Here is a 23,211-nt window from a genome sequence, read left to right as displayed (position 1 = left end):
AATCACTTTCTCTCTAGTCCTTGGCTTGTCTTTGTTCTTCTTGTTTTGAGGTCTGTGAAGGTGCTTAGCAACCATTTTATTAAATTGTGTTCTGATGTGGACTGAAATGAGATCATCTGCCCTTCACTACATTAGGATATGTCAATATATCAACAACATGATAGTTCAGGCTTTTCAGCTTGCAACCCAATGAATTCTGGTACATTTTACCTGTCTCAGGTACCATTCTTACCTTTAAGAGAAGCAGGACTACGCTGACCAGAATGCATTGGGTTGTGAGTTGAAAAGCCTGAACTATCCCAAACTGTCCCGCTGAACACAGAGCCATATGATCACCTTACATTATGTAGTAGTTTTTGAAGCTTTTAGAACATGTTAAAAACACGCCCCAGGATATCCACTAGAGGGAGCCTTGACTACCTTCAGCATGGCAGAGACGTAACTTCTGTTTTTGTGTCTTCAGTGGTTAGATGGCATTGTGATTGAAGCTGATATGATTCTATAATTTGTTTCAAACAAATAGAAGAACTCATTCAGGAAGATACTGCTCTTACCGACCATATAAATTAAAAAAACAAACAAACAAAAAAAAACAACGATATGCCAAAAGGAGCAAACTGTTCCGTATAGAAAAATGGGGGCCTTTACATTACAACACATCACTGCTCTTTTTGCTTTAATATCTTAATATGAGGCTGTGTGGTCCAGTGGTTAAAGAAAAGTCCTTGTAACCAGGAGGTCCCTGGTTCAAATTCAGGCTCACACACTGTGACCTTGAGCAAGTCACTTAACCTCCTTGTGCTCCGTCTTTGGGTGAGACGTTGACCCTGCAGCTGATGCATAGTCTCTGTAAGTTGCCTTGGATAAAGGCGTCTGCTAAATAAACTAATAATAATATAAAACACTCAACTGGGAAACAACAAAAACAAAAACAAATCTGGTACTATACTAGGTAAAAGAAAGTTATTTGTTTGCTTACATTCCCTTACAGAAAACTTGTCATGCATCCTAGGTCATGTGATCTCAGCAGTGTCTTCTATTGTAGGTCAAAGAATGTTACCAGCTGCAAAGCCAGTAACAGTCATTAGGGGAAGCAGTCAATTAGTTACTCACAGAAAAGAAGGCTGAGAAGAGGTGGGCACAGTTTCATTCTCCAGGTGAAATTATCATAAAAGCAAGGCCTGCATCCAATATTTCTTTAACTAGAGTAGTAACAGATATCATTTAAAAATGAAAGTTGATCTAACATGTTTGCTAAAACATAGATTTATTTCATAACTACACATTGAGACCTGTATAGAGAATAGATGTGCACAGCTGAAAAATGTGTAAAATGATTTTGTTAGCTACAATCACGTTACCACTTTCAACATAATATTTAACAAAAGGGTTTCCTGACATTTCCAGGATTTTGTCACAGTTGATTTGGTCTTTCCTTTTCTTCTATACTTTCAAGCTTCTTCATAAGGGTGTGCGTTTGAACTTTATGCATCATCAGAAACTGTCCATTTAAATGAAAGACTGGGATGTCATACTTGTATCTTTCATACCACACTGTGTTCTCTGGCAGAGTGATGTCCACTTCTTGCAAGACAAACTTGAAGTACAAAACAAAACAAAAAAAGTATTTATTGTCTGTAGCACTATTCAGTGTCAAAGTAACCTACTATGATCATAAGAAATGTTGAGAATAACAAGAGCTTGTCTCCTGCTAACACACAATGAACACCAAAGCAGTAAATTGGGCCAAAAAGCGATTCTTATCTTCTGTTTTGAACTTGCGTTCTTGCTCTACTCTCTATGCCTAGTTTAAAATAAGGAACTATTCCACCAAGTATTTTATAAACTTTAAATTAATAAGGACAGGAAAGTCATAAATAATAATGGCATTTAAGTAACCTGAAACCTACTCTTCTAGAAGACTCACTGGGGTAAATCTAATTGATCTGAACTGCTGCGGATCACAGTAACAGCACTGTTTAAACCATTAGCAAAGGCCCAAGGTTATGAAAATCAAACATCCAACAGTGCGTCTAACCTTTTTAAATCTGAAAGAATATGAAAAAAAAATATCTCTGGAATGTTCATTTTTGAATAATTTTAAATGGCAGCAGTATTTAGATGTACTACAGGTTAGGTCAATTGAGTAGATCTCATTGAATCTAAAGCACACCTTTAATTGGTAACTTCAGTCACCATTTGGGTGTTTTTATATTCATTGTGGACATTTCAATTGTTCTACACTTAACTGCACTCCTTCATCTGGCAGTCATAATTCTGAAGGACAGAATGGGCTGAATTGCTCTGTTTTTAAGATGAAATTGTGAAGTTCACCCATGGGTTGTTGTTTGGTTTGTCTCGAGAGGGTGAGATTTTCTACAGCTACTATGATCAAATTATTGGTAACACAACACAAATAAAATGTAATCCCAGATTGTAACACTGTGTGATTAGGACTCATTATATAACCGCTGCTATGACTGACACACAGCAGATGTCACAGCCAGTTAGCATGTCAATACAGGCCTTTTTCATCTTCTTCGTGATTTTACACTCTAAGTGACTATTAGTATTATTAGCAACATTTTGTGAATGTGTGTAATCAATACATACCCTGTGTTTATATGGCTCAAGAACCTCCTTTGCTTCATCACAAAGCGGACAAGGATACTGAAAGAAAGATTAAGAGATTAAATACATAAATACAATACTTCCAGTAACATTTTAAATCAAAACAGTATTACGAACCCATTTCTCTTGACTCTGTAGAAGCAATTGTTGTATTAAGATTTATTGTACATTTAAATAAAGTTTTTTGTTTCATAGATACAGTACTGGCCATTATTAACAAAGAGATCTTTCTTTATTGCCATTCTACAGTACAGTGTTTCTCTTTTAAAAAAAATACAATTCTTTCAAAATATTTTTAAATATCGATATAAATGAGTGACTTCAGTTTTAAAATTCAGATCAACAGTAAGAAACATTGTACATCTTTCCTGCAAAACAGAATGCTCTTCAATGCTTACATTACCTTGGTGAACAAGGTTAAGACAGGTAAATGCTTTGCTGTTGACAGTCTTCGGAGCCACAAAGCGCTGCTTTTTACCTGTCCAAGGGTATTCAGCATAAGCCTATACATTGTGATTCTGTAAAGAAATGCACACAGAACATTTTATTTGCTTTATTTTATAGTAAATGCTTTGACACTAATTAAGAGCACATTTACTTGGTTCTAGTGCAATTAATATGGTGTGAAGGTTGGCATCATACAGCAACTAAGCTTTCAGATTTAAATTAAGATTTAAATTTAAGGTTTGGGGTCTATTTTAATTATCTTAACAGTATATCGAATACAGAAACCATTACACTTGCAAACCACTCTGTATTTTAAATTGTATTTAGCAGTGTTAACAAGGGACTCAGTATATCCCCTCAATAAAACACCTACAGTACAGGTTTAATATAGACTTCAGCTGTGCAGAGCGTAACCAATAACCTGTCCTACCAATTGAAACAGCACTGTGAGTGGGCTGCCAGTTCAAGTTTCAGAAGCTAAAGGTTCCTGAGAGTGTATGTGTCCTGAACGTGTGCAATGACATGATTATAAGCAAGTACACTGAAACACTTAGTAAATGTAGTATTTTGGACCTCTATTTAAACAATTCACACTGGTTGTAGGGAACACATAAACCCATTTGCGAAGTGATGTTGAGGTTTTTTGTTCTTATCTCAATTGACTTGTACCTAAAACATCAAATATATTTTTGCAGGGATGAGAGTAAAGGCCTTATAAACTGAATTTCACGGGTAACCAATAAAATATCCCTACAGGTACTCCATGTTTGTCCTGCAAGAGCTGTTCAGGGCCAAACAAGAAACATACATTATGAACTTTAGCTGTGAACGGGTTAACTACAGAGCATACGTATATACAGCATCTTGCTCATTTATTAGCACCATTGGCCGGTTGCACTGGGGTTAGTCTCCGTTGTTGCAGACGACTGCATAGAAAATTATATCATGTTTATCAATAAATGTAAACAATACCCCGGTTTGCGTAGACTGACCATAACCACGCATTAGTTAGATCGCACATACTGTATATTTTTTAATAATTTAACTACGTCTTTCGGTCTTTAAAATAATCTCCTGTAATTTTACACTGATTTTATTTTTCACTTTCTGAGATCTGCACTGCAGACTAATAGTCTATACATTTTGTTTTTTCAAAAACACATACAGTATGTAAGACACTGAAATGTTAAAGCACACTGATAAACAAGTTAAACCTCTCCGCACATTCACGAACAGGATCTAGAAATTCTTACATGACCGTCCCAGGAAGACCGGTGAAATGACGGAAGATCAATCCACAAATTCAACGAACTCAATTGGTCGAACGTATAGCTCTGTCTGTTCTTCATTGGTTTACAGACTATTCAATTGCTGTCAATCACAAAATACTACTTGCCTTTAGGACTCACGTGTACAGCACTAAAAGCAGGGTTCTCAAACTGGGGACAGTCTGGGATCGTGTAACATAAATATTACGGGCTGTTGTGCATGGCAGTGGATCTATAAAATCATACCAATGATGCTCTGCTTGTTGTAAAAATTGACATATGTAATAAAAAAAATAATGAACTGAAAGGTTCAATTTTATCATAACATGTTCTGTTCTGCATTTTGTTGAATTACGCATTGTACATTTGCATTCAATTTTAAACATTACTTTAGACAAAAAGATTAAATTCCATAATGCATTTGGATGTTAGAAAAACCACGAACATAATCTTAAATGTATACCACGGTGTGGTAGGTTCCAATAAACATTTATTTAACGAACAGTCACTTTAATGTTATGTTGAAAGAATATCCTTAACATTACTATGACAGGATGGTCGATGGTGAGGCAGATACATTCAGGACTTCATGCTCTTTAAAAGGGAAGACTCAGCTTTTCTGGTACAGATAAAAACACATACAAAAAGACTTGTTAGTGCTGGCACAGGTTACAATAATTGGGCTTTCTGTAGCATTGGATTAACCTGGATTATTTAGCCACATTGCTGAATTTTTAGACAAAGCATTCTGTCATGTGATCTATGTGTGAACTCTGGGGAGATCAGTCCTCGCAAGCACATCGCAAGTACGTGGAAGTCACAGAGCTTTAATGAAATGGGCCCCAGAGCAGTGGGACTGCACAGTAAAAACCAAGCGATACAAACAACAGAGTACAATATAGCTAGCCACGCCACAACTGTGCTCTCACTCTGCAGTTACAGTGTAGTTATACTGCAGCTAACTATAGTTTATTTTGATAAACTGCTGATAAATAATAATGTTATTCCATGTACAAGTTTGAAAATGAAAAAAAATATTACTGTCACAGAGAAAAATAATATATATATGTATTTTTTTATAGTTTTTCTCTTTTCATTTTACTGTTGTTTCCTCTTGGGGATTATCTGGCAGATGTATAAAGCTCTACCTGACAGATTTAATGAACACGACCTGGTAATAAAGTCTCAATTTAACAATGTTGAGACAAGAATACTAATGCACTTCAACACCTGGTCATTACAATGAGCTTGTTACAATCTTTTCTCAAGGGTTTCTGAATATGTACCTAATTATAACAGCAAGACATGGTTAGGTCAGGAAATCAATAGCATTTATTGTATAGCCTTAAGTAGACATATTACTCTCTTAGAAGAACATTTAGGTGCCTAAAAGAACCACAGGGTAAAGGTGTCTTCAAGAGGTTCTTAAGGTTAAGGTTCTTTCAACCGAGGGTCAAACATTTAATAATCTGTTGAGATATCCCACACAGACAAAATATTGAACCATAGAAATGAAGAGTGACAAAGCTAGCGATCTCTACCTGAATGAACCACTTTTCATTGTATTATTATTATTTGTATTCCCATCCTCAGAATAATTTTAAAACATGTTTTACTTTAATGAGAGTCGTATAATGTTCGGGAAGTGCAGATCTTCTATGTACTCTATCAAATTACGTTTATATGGAAGTAACAAAGTGGCACTAAAAAGGAAAGGAAAGCAAATGCAGGAATGGCTTTAACAGACGTTTAAAGCAGTACAGTCAAATAATGCATTTTTCATGTAAGTCACATTCTGCATTGTTGAACACAATACATCCTCATGTGCTTTGTTGAACTCACTTGCAATTTATTTATTCGTTATTGGAGAATTCCAAAAACATACTGTATTTGCTGCATGACAACTTTTAAGTGAACTAGGCTGCCACCCACAGGATATTTGTAAACATTGCATCTGAATGCACTTAAGTCTTAGGCCCATATATTTCACACTTCCATTTTATTTGCACAGCCTTATATCTGTAAAGGGAATCCCTGCCTTGCGGAACATTTTTTGAAAGTTTCAATTAGAAGGACAAGGACATGAAGTAAGTGGATAATGTTTGTAATGCAATTGTCTCTCATGATAAACAAGCATACAGTATAAAGAGATACAGTATACGTTTCTAAATCTTTATGTCACTTTCGTCAGCAAGTATCAGAATTTGTATTTATGTAATATGTTTGGGTATAATATATCCTTAAATAATATGTCCTTAATATACCTTAATTTAGCAATTTATGGTCCTATGTTATTGCATTATGCGTTTGAAATGTAAGGAGCGACATCTTTCCAAAACAGAATTAACAACAACAGATTAACAGATACATTAATTTTACTATGTGCGTAACACCAGTGATACACAACTGAACACAAGAACCATAGAAATCAAAATGCCTCTGTAGATTAGTTTTTCATAGAGTTGGTCCGTAGGAATATCTTAGCATTGATTGTTTTTAGAGCTTGTAATGAAAACAAAAATCCAGCTGCTTACACAATTGCATGCTATTTATATATACAGGGTGATTAGAAAGTAAGTTTACCACATCAACAAACCAATCATTGATGTGGTAAACTTACTTTCTAATCATCCTGTATATTACTGAATGCAAAAATTATCCCCATTACCTTAAAAGATGTTAAACAATATACAATTTAAACAATATAATTGCTGCTCAACTGACACTAATAAATGTACTGTTATAAACTTTAATTAAAAACTAATGCTATTTAAAAAAAAAAAAAACTAAATTAATGAAATTATTTACCTCTATTAAAACGATACTTATGTACAACAAGTCTAGATATTTTACTTTGGTAGTGCGATTTTGTATTTATTTTTTGGCCTGAATGGTTATGTATCATTCTTGAAGAGATTGCAGGATTCTTCTCTCAAAGGATTTGCACTTCACGAGGCTGTTGGTGAGTAGACTCTCATATCTGTTGTAGAGTAGTCATGACTCACGGAAAGAAACTAGAACAAACATCCTGTCACCAGGACAGTTTTAAGTGTTGACTTCATTTTGAGTATAATAACAGTTTTAATAATATCATTGTTATTCTTCGGGTTACTGTCTGTCTTGGCGTATCCGCATGTAACACTTTTTAACTAGTGGGGACGGCGGTCCGTATGTCACACTTTAGAACAATGTACCATTGTGATAAAACTTGGTTATGACATTCTTTAGCAAAAGTGACTAAGAGAATCCCAATCTGGCGATATACTGTATGATGGACCATGATGCTAGATGCTGCAAGTCATGAGGATCTATTTCAAGACACTGTTTAGTATTGTAGTTACAGCTATGGCAGGAATGTATGTTACTAACATCCTTGTTCTATTAGAACGTTTTTTCTTTCAAAACAGGAGGTAACAATGGAACTGTAAAAAAGGCTCTGGACAAGGTGCAGAAGCGAAGAGCTATATTCTGAGAATGAAGGTTTCTTATCCACCCTAACATTCAAGAATTGTACCCAGTTGTTCTGCTTATTTCTTTCCGATATAACCACAGAAATCTGCTGAGCTGCTGAAAGTAGAATCCTGAATGGAAGACATTCTGAACTAGAAGAAAGAAGAAAGCTTCACAAAGAAAAATAAATGATAAGCTCATATAAATAACAAAATAATATGAGGAGGTGGCTGAAATAGCTTTAATAATGTTTTTAATACTGATCATGATGATATAACCATATTGTCCAAAGGTATTCCAATTGAAGAGTTTCTTGAGGAGAGATCTTATACCTTGAGTGAACATTGCATTTTTTTAAAATTATAATGAAAGCAGTCTTTTGCTATGCGAAGCTCTGCCTTAATTTGAATACAGAGATCTTGTTGTATAGTGTTTTGCTTAACCTGAAAAATCGTAAGTAGCATCAAAATAAAAACATAAGAAAGGTTACAAACGAGAGGAGGATATTCATTCTGCAGCTGTTTACTGGACCCCATTGTTAACACTGGTAAAGAAAATAATAATAATAAAAAAACAGTGGAATGTCTGTTAAAGAAAAGTACATGTATGTTATTAATAAGCACAGTGCAAGTATATAAACATCTCTGATTATATTATTAAAATAGACTGCATAATGTTTCTAAATGTAGTATTTTGCTCAGTATTTTTACTTGGCAGTGCATACATTTTTTACATAATTAGTTCACCAAGTCTTTGTATTATCTGTATTACACTGGTTTTAAGTAATGCTTCCCATCTAGAAACTACAGCAAATTTTCAAAATAAGGGAATTTTGTAAACTAAAATCTTAGTGGCCTGAATTGAAGTGAATACCAACATAAGACAAAGGCATACAACTATTCCACTTTATTACTGAACGACAGACTGATACGCTGCTCCTAATTGCTTTTAAAAGGGTAAAATATCAAACAGGAAAACAACCATGACATGCTCCACAATCAAATTCTTGCTAGGCCCCTGTGGTTTTTATTACTGTAGTTGCAGGTGGCTGATTTGGCAGCAGCCAACAATACTCTTTAAGCAGGCAACTATATTTGGTTTTTAATGACAGCAAAACACAGAGTTGGCGTTAGTAGGCCTACTTCTAACACACAACAAACCTAAAGAGTGAGTTTAGTGCTGCACGTTGACCCCTTCATCAAAGGCCTAGCTATGGCACCTACTTTATAACAAGAAAAAAAAAACCTTTAAATTAATTTAGTCCGTCATAAAAAAAGTAGTTATAAAAACACACAACAACGTGGTATTGCAACGTTATAATACAGGAGAAAATCTGTCCCGGGAGAAATGTCCAAAAAACCGGAGAGTTCCGTCAAATAAGAGTTGACAGGTGTGCTAATGAGGTCATCTACTTTTGAACCTGCCACAACGCTGAGAAAGAGAGCGGTGACTTCTAAGGATAAGACCTATCCAAGGTGCTGAGGTTGTGAAAAGGAGTATAGTGAAGTGTATGACCGCTAGATGGAGACAGATTCACAGACATGAATTTGCTGTGCACTTCGCGCACAATAATATGATTTAAAAAAAAAAAAAAAGTGATTTTAAAGTTTTACCTGCAGCACACGAGCAGTTTTTTGTATTACATAAATATGGATGTATATGTTTACTGTATATTTCATATTTGATTAAAGCTTACACTCCGCCATTTCAAAACTGTATCTTAAAAAAAATCGCTGCTCCAAATAAAACCTGGCCATTGTTTTTGAAGAACATGCTTTAAAATGAAATACACTTGTGCTTTATGCAGAGTAGCTGCAAACACTTTGAATGACTGAGAGCATGTTTAGTTTTTATTTAAATGGTGTTGCGTTTGCATAACATTTTATTTAAATAAGTACGTACATTGATATGCTAGTACTTATTTAAGCGTCAAATGAAATGTTAGCTATATTACCGTTTTTTTGTTTGTTTTTTATTCAAGTAAATACGGTTCCCAATATTTACTAAAGTTTTATTGAGACATAATGTGTAAAGCTTGATACTTTTTTTATCCCCAAAATTGGATTAAATGTTTCATTTGTCCGTGTAAAAATGAAAAAAAAAAATCGTTGACTCGTTTATCGCCCAGTTTCCTCAGTTAAACATTTTCTGATTAAAAAAAAAAAAAAAAAAAAATCCCGTAGCCTATGCATATTACTGTGTAGAACAACAAAACACCCAAACACAGCGACCAGTGTTCCGCTGTAAATTACAAAACAGGTTGTTTTGTGTTTTCTGTGTGTCCCAGTGTGTTTAAAGATTTGCGTTTAGTTTGAAGCGTCCTCAGTCCCTTATTGGTTACTGAAGTGATGAGATCACAAGGAGAGTTGGACTGGTGCGCGGAGGCAAGTTCATTTTCACCATCCTGAACTGTTGTGATGTTTTCATACTGGAGTCATCTCGAACCATCAACAGTAGGCGAGCATCACAGTGCCATTCTGACTGTTTTTCAATGTATATATTTTAAGGGCTTTTTGTTTGTACTCTAAATAATCCAAATTTACAGGATATAACATGAATGGATGGTCTTAGAACTTTACTGCGGGGAGTTTTTCTTTCTAACTGACCAGGTTCCAAAGAATTGGATTCTAAAGAGAATTCGGGAACGGGATTCATGAACGCACTGTGGACACCAACAGTTTTATAAACAAGGTAAAGTTTGTTGTTTCTACCAATTCATATATCTGTAAATACTTGCATAGAATTTGAATCGGAGTTATTTAACCCGTTTCATTACAGCAATAACAACTGCACTCATAGGAAGCTATCGACGTTTAACCTATCTGTTGTTCAGGTGGAAAAGTGAAATAATCAATTGCATTTCAAAGCTCCTGGTAACTTTTATTTACTTTTGCATGTTTGAATATATCTTTTTGTTATGGTATTGGCAGTGAAGTGAATTTCGTTCTGCATTAAAATATCGCATTACAATGCATTATGTTTGTTTTTCTGCATTATTATTGTCAGTTCACAGTATCTGTTGTTGGACTCTTTTTTAAGACAGACGTTTATATATTCTGTTTTTATTATTATTACTGCAATATCTCAATATTTGAATTAATGCAATGCCGTAATAGATGGATACTGATTAGTAATACAGTGAAGTTGCAAGTGAAAGTACAGCAGAAGGCAATGGACGCTGCACAAGTTTCCAATTTAATCTGCGAAATACATATAAGGTGAAGTAGGCTACTGTATTGTAATGCAAGACTTGTCAACAAAAAAGAATACTATTGCTTCAGTGAGTGAGTAAAGACAAACATACCATATCCTAGAAATTGTATATATCTTTCTATGTAGATGAAGGATATTCCAAAACGCTTGACAGTACTTTGTTGTGGCTTGTTTAAATTTTTCATCATTGGCACTGGCATTTACACAGTTGTTCTTCTGCATTTAAATTATCGTTGTTCTTTTGCGGTTTAAATGCCAGTCTGTATATTTATATCTCTGTGACTTTCTAAATTGCTGTATGTTTTTAAAAAAAAATAAATAATAATAACTCACAGCATCATTAACATGAGCCAAGTTAATAAATGCCACAGGCATTAACAATTTTAATAATAGAATGTTTGCCAAACTGACCGCATTACGTAGTATGGTTGTTTGTGCGAAAGTATACGTCTCAGTCTTAGCCTGAAGTCACAGTCTTTGTATTACTGCAGTTCATGTGACACGCGCACAAAGGAACCATTACTCATGGTTGACTTCAATCACTGCTCAGTCAAAAGACTGTGTTGGCCATTCTTTAATGTGGTAGCTGTAAGCAGGTGAAACATAAACCAAACAAAAGGAAACTTTCCTATGCTTTTACTAAGGTAAAAGGGTGGACTGGGAATAGTGGTTACCTTTTTTTTTTTTTTTTTTTTTTTTTTTTTATCTCGAGGGTGATTTTTGTAGGGTTGTCCACCTGTTTGGGTTTCTGACCTGTTTCCCATTAAGAGCCTCTTATGATAATACTTGGGCTCCACAGATGTTGTGCTGTTATTTTGACACATGGTTTCACAGACATGTTTGTGGCCATCGGCATGATGGTTTCTGTAGCACAGTTAAGAATATTGAAAAATATTGGTGTCTGTTATTTGAAATGGGGACAACAAGAGTTAAGTGTAAAAAAACAACAAAATAATATGAGATACCCAAAAACAATGACATGTTTTTTTTTTTGTACTGTGTAACTGAGCTCCCAAAATCAGAATAATGACATACCTCTGGTAGCTACAATCTCTGGACCTCTGAAAATGATTGCACTAATTTGTTCCTGTTTACATTTGGGAGTGGCAAACCACCCAGCTGTGGGCAACACAAGCAATATTATTTCTTATTATAATTAAAGCTTTCGCAAAGGAGAAAGGTTTAGAATGAGGGTTAGGGAGATAAAAATAAGGGCAGAGGTTTGGTGCAGATGGCTTCACTTAAAGGAATATAAACATTTATTCATCCACTTTCTTTTTTATTGAAATAATCCCTTTAACTTCCCTGCCCTTTCTTATGCTGGTGGGGAGTGGTGCACTTTTACCTCATCATCTGTAAAGGTGCCATGCTTGGTCATTTATAAAAATGTTTAAAAAAAATCAAGCACAGCATAAAATGAAATAGAAAGTAACAATAAAACACATGATAAAGACAGAATTGAATGGATAAAAAGAAGCAGGTTCCCCTTTTAGATATATTTAGCAATATATTGTAACCAGACGTGGTCTGTTAAAACAAACTGTAGAATTGTGGAAACTGCAGCGGTGTAACTGTAACAGATGTTTTTGTTCACTAAATTTCATTTGACATTTTTTAATGTGAAATCAATATGTTCTGCCCACTCATATGCTGAAATTACTAAACCATAACTTGTGAGGTAAAATGTACAAGAAAGTGGATTAGATTAACTTAAGTTGCATCACTTTCTTGTAGTGTTACCCAAGTTATTACCAAAACGTATTTTCTGCAAGAAAATAACACAAACAACATCCCTAATGGCAACAGTAATTAGCTCCAGAAGTAAATGTAATATGTTAAACAATATGAATGCACAATGTAAAATATATTTGGACATCTTAAGGTAGTGGCTCTTGAAAGTGCCCCAAAGCAACAAAGAAAATGCCCTAAAATCTTGTGCTCTTCTGGGGACCGGAGTGAAACTGCCCGCCCCCTGGTCATGACAGCAAACTTTTTCTTCATAGAGGCACAGGCATCTTTATTTCACAATGTGGCCCTCAGGTGGCCAGAGTGAAAAATAGAACTACTTCATATTTACTGAACGAGTGAAAGGAATTAAAGCTACACACACACTATATATATATATATATTTACAACTTAAGCTAAAAACCATTGGGTGGAGCTTTAAGAAGCCCAAATCTCTAATTAAAGGCATTAAGATTTCATCAGTCATGGTCAAACAGGCAATTAAACCTCTGTAACTCATTTCCAAGCCTCGCTGAGCTTGGATAATTCCACTGAATAGACCGAAAAATTTAAACAGTCTGAAAGGTGGATCAAACTACTTGACAGGCAAGTTGTTGAAGTATAGATTTCAGACATTCTTCTTTCCCTTGTGATGTAAACTTACAGTATGTTGTGAATAATAGTGCAAAATGCAAAAGGGTAATATTAAGTTTGGTCCAAACTGAGATGGCTTTAATCTCAAACTTTGTGGTTAACGTGGTTAAAAAACAACAAAACAACGCATCTTGAAACATCCTTTAAATACATTATTCTTTAAATAACTGTCCATTAATGCTCTGTGAATAGGACCCCATGTTAAAAAACAATTTGCCATTCTCTATAGATTTTTTTTTTTTGGTACATAAGTAAAAATTGTATGTGGTTTCCGGTGTAAATTGCAGGATCTTTTGTTTTTCATTAGAAGAAAGAGCAAAACTAATACTGGCATGTGTTTTATGAACTGACCCATATCTCATAAAAGCTGGACATGGCATGGGACTTGTCCAAAGATCACACAGTGAGGCAGTGTCTGGCTTACATGCCTCTACAGTGGACCACACTGCCAACTTCTTGCAAACAGCTGTTCAAATGCATCAGTCACAGGTTTTACATGTAGAGATATTACAACATTGTGTTTATGTTTCAAAAGGGAAGTCAAAATTGTTAAGAATGAATATTAACAACAAATGATTGGAAGACATACTTTTATTAAAAAGAATACCATTTTTTTTTTAAATGGATACTACCTTTTCTTCTCAATTTACTTGTTGCAAGTAGTATACTGTATATACCGGCAGCAGGTAGTAACTTGTGTACAGAATAAAACTATAGCTATACAGTGATATTTTAAACATTTTGAAATTCAGTAAGCCATGTATAAGTTGTCACTTGAACCTACCAGCCAGTAAACCCCAAGATGATTTAAATGACAGTGGCACATTGAATAGGCAACGCACAGAAATGAACATTTATTCTTAGTTTTTAATATAAATTGCAAGAAAACATAGGCACGTGAAAATTGGGATGTATTTTCATTGTGAGGTTCTGTGAGGCTAATTTAGTTTAGATTAATCCATATTGTTTGTATGCTGTACTTTAATTTTCTTGAAATTCATAGTAAAACATGTCAACCAGAATATAGCGTAAACTGTGTGAGAGGACTTCAAATGGAAAGCGATTCAGAACCAAGCAAGGGCAGTTTTTAAATGCTATGGTCTCCAAGTACACTCACTGGTAGTTGAAAACAAACTTCAGACTTGAGCTGGTTTAATGTTTGTGTAATTTTAGTGGGCTCCCAAAGGGTTGAAAGCTTGTGTCCTGAAGCCCTTTAAGCAATACAAGGCTTGCTTAGGGAAGTGTGAAGATTCCAGCCAGTGCAGAATGGCTGGGCACCACTACAGGTTCAAGCTTGACTTTCTGGGAAGAGTGATTACCATGGCAGAGCACAGCTGAGTGAGTCAGGTGAATACAGGCTTCCCAGGAGCAGGGCTTGAACAGACAGGCTGTATTTATTCTGAGGGAGACAAAACTTAAGAAAAGGACCTTTACTGAGTAGTCTTTGGACCGCTTTTGACAAAGGGTGTTTCTTCCTTATAGAAGGACTATATGCCAGTTTGCAGAAAGACTGTTGCCTCCCACTGTTTGAACACTATTTTAACAATGCCCAAAGGCCCTGAAAGTGCTTCAGCTGGGTAGAGGCCAGGAAGCAGCTTGCAAAAGCAAGTTAGAAGCTTAACCACCATCTTTTTTATCCAAGAAGTTTGTTTATTTCTGTTTGTTACTAAAGGTGTATTAGTATGTTTATTGGTTGCTTATATTGTGTTTATGGAAGAAACTAATAAGATATTTAGATAATTTTTAAATCTATCGATGCATGCTGTATGTTGACTTCCATGATGTGCTTCTGGTGAGTTTATTATAAAATCTAGGCCTAATCCTTTTTAGAACAAGTGGTTTACAGTCAACGTTTCTGAGACATGAATCATAAAGAGGATTTTGAAACAAATATTGATAACACTATGCCTAATAGTTTTTCTTATTCCAATAACAAGGATGAACCTCCCTGGGCATTTATTGTTTAATACATCCTTTTAAAATATTTGAGTGTTTTCTAAGGATAGACAGAAGGAACATTACCCATTATTTTCTTATCCGCTTAGAAAATAAACACAAGCCACAAAGTACCACAAAGAAACTCAGGGGTGCGATTTGAAATTTTTGTAAATCAGCCGTGGACAGATGATTCTGTAGTGCTTTGAAGACACAGATAATTGATAATCATAATAATTTGATTATATGTGCACCATGTATCTGCCATGCAAATGCATACACTAATATTGTAACCAAGGTCTAACTGCCAACCTATTTATTCTCCTATTTGTAAATATTTATTTTCATAAGTATTTGAATCCTGTACTGGAGGGATGTGTATACAGTTAGACAGACAGAATACAAACAGGCTTTGAAACTTATAAAACACTAGTAAAAACATCTAATTTACAAAACAGTATTAAGTTAATGATGTGACAAGAAGACATTGAGCTATAGCTGTAGTAATAAAACTGAGATATGTCCATAGCTTCTTGAAGTCCATAGCTTCTTCAAGTGTTTGGAAACACATCAGAAGTAATTCCTGCCAGTGTCATAGGGTGTCTGTTAATATACCCAGTGTGTGCTGCTCAGTTTATCAAAGAGCTATAGCATTAGTTTAATCTACCACATAGGCAGGCTCCGTGTATCAGTCTTGTGCAAAAACAGCAGCCCTCTTGTCTGCTCGGGGAGCAGTTGTTGAAAATGTGTTGTGCAGCTGTGACACGGCCTGTAAGCGCGTCCATGGTAATTGGAGATTTAAACCCCCCTGTTTTTTACATACTGTCAATAACAATGGTTTCTTAGTTGTTCCTGACAACCCATGGCATGTCACAAGAACCATATGCTAAAAGGAAGACTCTACTCTTCTCAATTTAGTTAAGACTGTCTATATACTACTTATCAAGTTTATCAAACATTTCTTTCCAGTATTACTGAATCATCAATACTCCATGGCTGAGATTCACTTGAACATTTTAACCAATGTGACCGTTTCTTGCATAACCAATTTGTTGGTGTGAATGTATCGCTTGAGCAGTTGCGGCTTGTCAGAGGAGGCAGAGGAGGCATTGCCTTCTCAAAAAAATTGAAACAAATAAGATTTTTTTATGTATTTATTTATATGTAATACAGAAGTCTCCGCTTATAGGAAGGTCTCCTAAGAGAACACTTGCACCGCTGTTTCTCTTGCTACAAAAAGTTGGAAATGGTTTGAGCTCTTGACAAAAAACCTGAATCAGACACAAGTTGCCGTGCAATTTGGTGTTCTGGCGAGTTGCTTCATCATTCTGTTAAATAAAGTGCATGTCTTGTATATTGCTGCTGCATTTTTTAACATGTGTAGGGGTGCTGCGTCAATTTAGGTTGACAGTTTATTGACATTAGTTTGTCTGTTACTGTATTATTATGGTTTATTAACATACACTTGCCTATTGCTTTTCTTTTACTTAACTGAGTTAATTTCATGACAAGTAATACATATTTATTTATTGTCTGGTGGCTAACTCCGTCTTAGAGAACACTTCACTTGCTTCCCGAGGGGTGTTCTCTTAGCCAGAGACTAGTACTGTATAACAATAAATACATAGCTTTAACACTGAGGCAGCCGTCCGATCCAAATTCTCCAGTCAGTCACTGTGTGTTCGGAGGATTCAGATGCGCTCTTGTCCCCTCATTAGTTATGATAAGTGTGTCTATTAGCCAATCATACTCTTCAATTTCTTCAGCTGGCTTGCATGGAACACTGAGTAAAGCTGTCTAAAAAATGGCTAAGAGGGGCATGCCGCTCTCCCCTTTAGCCTGTTTTAGCCAATCACCGCACGTGGGCCCTCCCAGATTGGCTTAGTTGTGTGTTTACTGTTACTCGAGACATTTCTGTCTCATGAAATAACATGGAATTGGTACCTTTTTACGTTTCCATGTGAAGCCGTTCAGTTTCCTGGGAATGCCCACTTTCCCCCAAACATTATGCAAATGAATGGAGAAGGGGGAGCTATTGAAAGGGAGGGGGCGGATACTACTGAAGCGTACTGAAGTGAACCACGAGTTTGCTCTCCAAGTTATTACTGCCTGCTGTGTCCTGCACAGTCTGTGCCAGGACCGTAAGGAGGTGTTCAGGTGGCTGCTGACGGTGAGTGAAGCAGAGGAACAGCTACCTCAACCGATATGACGAGGGTCCTGCTATTAGAGATGCACGGCTATCTTTATTTTTGTAACCCGACGGTCTACTTTTATTTTGTATCACATTTTTGTTTCATTAGCTTAGGTGTCGTTGTCCATCCATCAACAGTCCAAAGCACCTTTGACCATTAGTATTGCTAAGAGTACTGTTTCTGTTTGTTTCTTCAAAATGTTACGTACCTTGCTCTGCAATGAAAGTGTGGCTGAATTGCTTCCTTTTTATTAAATAGATATGTTTCATATGTACTGTACAGAATGGTATATTATCATTATTTTATTGGTCATTTATTTAAGTTTAGCAAATTAAGTCGATACGATGTGCTTGATGCTTTTGTTTGACTTTCTCCTGCTTTAACAGCTTTGTTTAGAAAATATTGTATGCAAAGTATGTTAAAGTGCTGGCTTGTGGAGAAAATGCGTTTTACACCCGAACTGGGGTAAAACTTTAAAAGGATATGAAAGATGTCAGTCAGAATACAATAATAAGACTCTTCAGCCTCCCCATACAATAATAAGACTCCCCATACAATAATAAGACTCTTCAGCCTCCCCATACAATAATAAGACTCTTCAGCCTCCCCATACAATAATAAGACTCTTCAGCCTCCCCATACAATAATAAGACTCTGCAGCCTCCCCATACAATAATAAGACTCCCCATACAATAATAAGACTCTGCAGCCTCCCCATACAATAATAAGACTCTTCAGCCTCCCCACACAATAATAAGACTCTTCAGCCTCCCCATACAATTATAAGACTCTTCAGCCTCCCCACACAATAATAAGATTCTTCAGCCTCCCCATACAATTATAAGACTCTTCAGCCTCCCCACACAATAATAAGATTCTTCAGCCTCACCATACAATAATAAGATTCTTCAGCCTCACCATACAATAATAAGACTCTTCAGCCTCCCCATACAATAATAAGACTCTGAGTTAGTAGTGTGTCTTTCACTCTCTACACTGGTGTGGAATGGCGGGTGGTTCCTTTCCCCCTGCATCCCAGTGAAGTAGGCTTACACTACCATGTGGAATGCCTTAGACTATTATTTTTCTTTATTTAGAACTGGGCTGCAGGCAGATGTTGATTTTCAAAATGTATCCCGAGTCAGAACACAAAACTGGCTAATTGCCATATGGCTCAGTTGCTTCTAAAGTGATTAGGATGTTGCTCATATTAATGCGATAGAGGGAAAGGAAAACATTATTTTCTCAGTCAGACAATCTGTAAGTCACATAAAAAAAAATCTGACAGGTGGAAATATTGATTTGGTAATCTTTTTACTTTGTCACCCTTTAAAGAAAAAAATAAGAACAAGCCTGACTTGTCAAATCAACATACATACCTTAAAAAGATAACATTAAGCCTATCAGAGCATATTGAAAACCAAAGGTGTTGCTCAAATTTTTCATAAAAAGCTATTTTTTTAAACATATTTTTCACACATAGATACATAGTTTATTGTGGGGTCACACTAGACTACATTTGAAAAAACTGTTAAAATGTGACTGTTAAAAAATTATAAACCCATTTGCTGAAAAAGTAGACAAAAAACTAAGCTCAATATATTCCACTGGCATAGCAGACAGTTTACAGCAGCCGTAGCTATACACTGAACATAACAAAACATTGGACCATTGTTTACATCACCCACCCCCTTATAAAAGGAAAACTCCTTTTGGCTGACTAGAAAGTTATATATATCGTTGAAGGTTTTTGTTGACTGAAAAAAAAAAATCACAAGAAAGCACGTGTGTCATTGAGTAAGACTGATCAGAGACGTGGGAACAGCACGGTTCCACTATAATGAGGCAAAGAATATTGAAAAAGCACTCTTGGAGCAACTTTCCATTGAAGAGCTGCTTCCAACAGGACAAGCATAGAATTCGAGCTGTGCCGAGACTGCCAATTGCTGGAATGCTTTGTGAATCTCCTACCAGTAAAACAAGAGGAATGTATTTAACTGCAGAAAATCCAGTTGTAACATGGAAGTTCAAAACTGGGTTCTACTTTTCCCAGACAAAACATTGTCAGGGTCTGGATGACATCACAACCCAGTCATTACAATCGGACCATTGTGGCAAAGATTCAGATACATCTATTCTGTCCAGTCAGTCTATATGGGGGAAATGGGGGAAGGGAGGGGGCGGTCTTCACGCGGTATATACTTTAAAGGCACTTATTTTGAGAATTTTATATCAAACTTGAATTATTTTGAAGACACTGTACCTATTCTTGTATTGGTAAACATGAAATAATAGTATCAAGGCTGTGGGAACATTGTTGTTTTACTAATCATTGGCTATTGGTATACGTAAACTAGAAGGGTGTTTGTCTAACACAGCAAATCAGACCAACGTGCTCTCCCAAATGATTATGCTCACAGATCTATTAATAGCCAGGGTGTGGGTTTTTGAAGTGTTGTTGGGGAATGTTTTGATGTAAAAATTTGTAACCGTACCTGTTTCATCCCTCCCATCATGAAACTGTAAACTAATTTTCAATCCAACATCAATCCTACTGGACCAGACGCATGTAAAAAATAAGGTGCATTTTAAAAGATGGCTCTTACAGAATTTTCTCTTGTTAAAAATTGTTTATATAAATACATAATACATGTATTACATTAAAATTGGATTTATAGTAAATACATAATACATACATAATGCAATTCCTTGAAAATCCTGCTTCCCATCTGTCGATTCTGACTTGTTTCATCAGAAATAAAAATATTACATTCAGTAAAGTACATAGAAAGGTTTCTCATATTTCTGCCTCTGGAATTTGCCCAGCGTTGTATTCATCTCAAGTCTTTTTCTGTAAGAGGTCAAACATTACAGATGTGGTAAATTCAGGGTCATGGGCTAATGCATATTGTATTTGTATTACAGTACTACTGGTTATTTATTTTGTAGTGGTTATTTATTTGAAGGCACTCTAGCTGATCTGTGTAATGCAGTCTATGTTTGTGACTGGCAACTAGAACTGAAGAAACCTTAAACTCAGACTTCTGAACAAAGTAGAAACGCTGTATTTTATAACTGCAGTAGGGGAAGCGCTGAACATTATAAAAAAAAAGCAAGGGAACAAAATGCAATGTACAAAATGTCCGTATAAAGCTACTGACTCCTTAGAGCAGCCTGTGGCCACCCTGCTGCTTTTGATGAGTATTGTATTGTCTATCATATGGCCTTGTTGCATGGCTGTCATTAAGGCCATTATTCATACTGTCTGAAAACGCATTTCCTATTATATGGCGGTTTTTTGTTTTTCTGTTTAAAATTAGATTTCGCAGACTTGTTGCCACTTCTTCAGCAGAACGCTCCCTTTCACAGATCTGTAGAATGGGAGAGAATGGACACTAGTAATTATTAGCAGCATTCATTTTCCTAAGCAGTGGAAAGAGGATCCTCTTTAAAAACCACAGCTGTATCAACAACACCTCAATAATTCCTCAGAGAATGGAATGTATGTGAGAACACTGTAAATAAATCAGAGTTTATTCCTAATGTGGATTGTGGATTTGTAGATTATTTGTTGAAATGCATTAATATAGGTTTATATGCGGAAGTGCATCTAGCAGGAGGGATAGTTTAAAACATTTTCAGCATTTTGTATCACTTTCCCTTTAAGGTGAAGTTTAGCTTTGATTCTAATGGTCTTATGTTTAAATACATGTTAAGATTTTTTTTTTCTAAAACAACAATCAAGCTTGAACTTTCTGCACATCCATATGATTTATTTGAAGGAAGACATTGCGTTTTTACTATTGCAGTGTATTTGGGTTTTTTTGATAAAAAAAAATGCCAATGAAAGGTGGCGATGGATTGTTTTCAAAATTAGAAGCTACAGTATCAGATACACCTTTAAAGTTGGTCGTCTGAACCTGCAGCTACAGTATAGCCAAAAGTTTTGCATCACCCTATTGAATTAACTAATTTTGCTTCATAAAATCGAATAAAATCTGCTGAATAATGTTAGGTTAACATATTGAATTACATGTTAATTCGTGATTTTCCATATACTGTACTTAACAAAAAACTGACAAAAATGAAAACTGTGACATTTCTAAATCTAACATGAAATACTGTACTACTATTATGGTAGACTTGTGCTATATCATTTTGTAGTTTCTTTGATTACATGAAGTTAAATATATGATCTAAATTATGTTCATGTAGTTTTTTTTTTTAACATTTTTTGTCTCAATCGTAATGTTCTAGGTGATGCAAAACTTTTGGCCATAGCTGTAGACCTTATTTAATCACAATTCAGCTCAGTTTGACTCAAATGGCTCCTCAGACACCCGTCTGAATAACAGGGATGGGCCTTCTGGTCAGGATGCATTGAGGTGCACTGATGTAGAACAGGGTGGCCTTGCATAGTGTCCTGAGAAAACAGCAAATGGAAAACATTCACAGACATTATGTAATTGGACCGTGTGTATGGGCATATGTATTTATCTGTCAGTTTTAAACAGTGAATATTCTCTTAAACAAGCTCACATTAATCATCACTAAGCACATCATGTGCCAGAAACAATGGTGACAATCAAAAGCAGATGAGCAATGTCCCAGATCATCTTTGGCATTCAGTTTGGCTATGATGGTCTGACAGACAGTACTGACAGTGACAATATAGATGATAATTTGTCTAAAAACTACAGATGTTTTTTTAGTAGATTTCTTATGTTAATAATTATAAGCATCCGATGACTTGAACTTGCGGAATGCTTCTTGTGGTACCAGCATATTATTTCTGTAGCTTTCTATTTCAGACCGGGTTGGTATGAGAGTTAGTGCTTCTCTCTTCTGTTTAGAAACTCACTAAAACTAGCTGCAAATGGTATCATTCACCTTTAAATTATGAGTGTTTCTTTACTGTGTTGATTTGATGCGGGACAGGGTTTAATTGTACTCTTAATATATTGCAGTTTAATTTCTTGTATTTTGGCAAACTAATAGCATAAGAATAAATGAAAATGTAACTGAATTTATATTATAAAAGCTATCAAACTTGAAAATAAATCTGCGTTTGTTACAGAACTGGTGATCGAAACGTTTGTCTTCAGTTACCTGACACTATTTATCATCACATGGGTGGTATGTGTTCTTTTGATCCACTGCTGTTTGATCATTAAAACAAACCCTGGTGTGTAAGCAGGAAGCAACACATCAACAAGCTTGCTTGTTCTAAGGTTATCCACCCAGTTCCAAACTAGTTTTACCTGATGCTGTAGCTTAAAAAAAAAAAACTAGTTTGCTTCCCATCTTGGATAAATACAGACCTTGGTCATGCAAAAAAAAAAAAAAATCACTACAATAGGTTCTGTTGTTCAACATTTATACTAAATACATACCAGCTGCTTGCTGCTCTACATCAAAGTTACTAAATGAGAATGATTACCTATTTTAATTGTTTCCTTGGATAAGACAATAAAAGCTGAATTACTGCATAAACAACCAGATCTTGTGGGTGTGTGTTGAAAACAATACATTTTTGTGTGCTGAAGATGATATAGTAAATTTACCAGAAAAGGGATGTGATGGAGATGGGCATACTGGACATTATGTATGCTCGACTATCTGTCTGTCTGCCACACATTATGTACACGCGACTGTCTGTCTGTCTGCCACACATTATGTACACGCGACTGTCTGTC

The 23,211-nt window shown here is 35.6% G+C and overlaps 2 protein-coding genes across 4 annotated transcripts in view; one reads left to right on the top strand and one right to left on the bottom strand.

Moving 5' to 3' along the window:
- Positions 1-1,250: 1,250 nt before the first annotated feature.
- Positions 1,251-4,403, bottom strand: LOC117409647 (glutaredoxin-like protein C5orf63 homolog). 3 transcript variants are annotated; one of them, XM_034015959.3, is made up of 4 exons: positions 4,332-4,403; positions 3,035-3,149; positions 2,614-2,670; positions 1,251-1,597 (listed from the first exon to the last, which is right to left on the bottom strand). In XM_034015959.3, the coding sequence occupies exons 2-4, from the start codon at positions 3,140-3,142 to the stop codon at positions 1,415-1,417; spliced, it is 348 nt and encodes a 115-aa protein (XP_033871850.3). In that variant the 5' UTR covers positions 3,143-3,149; positions 4,332-4,403; the 3' UTR covers positions 1,251-1,414. The 3 variants fall into 3 exon arrangements, with proteins under 3 accessions (XP_033871850.3, XP_058848405.1, XP_058848400.1); XM_058992422.1 differs by having other exon boundaries at positions 4,303-4,369; XM_058992417.1 differs by lacking the exon at positions 4,332-4,403 and adding an exon at positions 4,051-4,288.
- A 5,726-nt stretch (positions 4,404-10,129) lies between these two features.
- The window catches only part of LOC117409645 (multiple epidermal growth factor-like domains protein 10), a 64,728-nt gene continuing 51,646 nt past the window's right edge, over positions 10,130-23,211 (top strand). Inside the window, exon 1 of the mRNA XM_058992406.1 lies at positions 10,130-10,487. The gene's annotated coding sequence lies outside the window, so the exon portion shown is untranslated. The remainder of the gene's footprint in view (positions 10,488-23,211) is intronic.

Source organism: Acipenser ruthenus, chromosome 2 (assembly GCF_902713425.1).
Source record: "Acipenser ruthenus chromosome 2, fAciRut3.2 maternal haplotype, whole genome shotgun sequence".
Classification (NCBI taxonomy): Eukaryota; Metazoa; Chordata; class Actinopteri; order Acipenseriformes; family Acipenseridae; genus Acipenser; species Acipenser ruthenus.
This window is presented reverse-complemented; position numbering and strand designations above follow the sequence as displayed.

Excerpts from the sequence above, each read along its gene's own strand:
- LOC117409647 (XM_058992417.1), bottom strand. The coding sequence starts at position 4,073 with ATGGTCAGTCTACGCAAACCGGG. Across the intron at positions 2,671-3,034 it reads TCTTAACCTTGTTCACCAAG|TATCCTTGTCCGCTTTGTGA; the intron begins GTAATGTAAGCA and ends TCTTTCTTTCAG. Across the intron at positions 1,598-2,613 it reads TTGAGCCATATAAACACAGG|TTTGTCTTGCAAGAAGTGGA; the intron begins GTATGTATTGAT and ends TTGTACTTCAAG.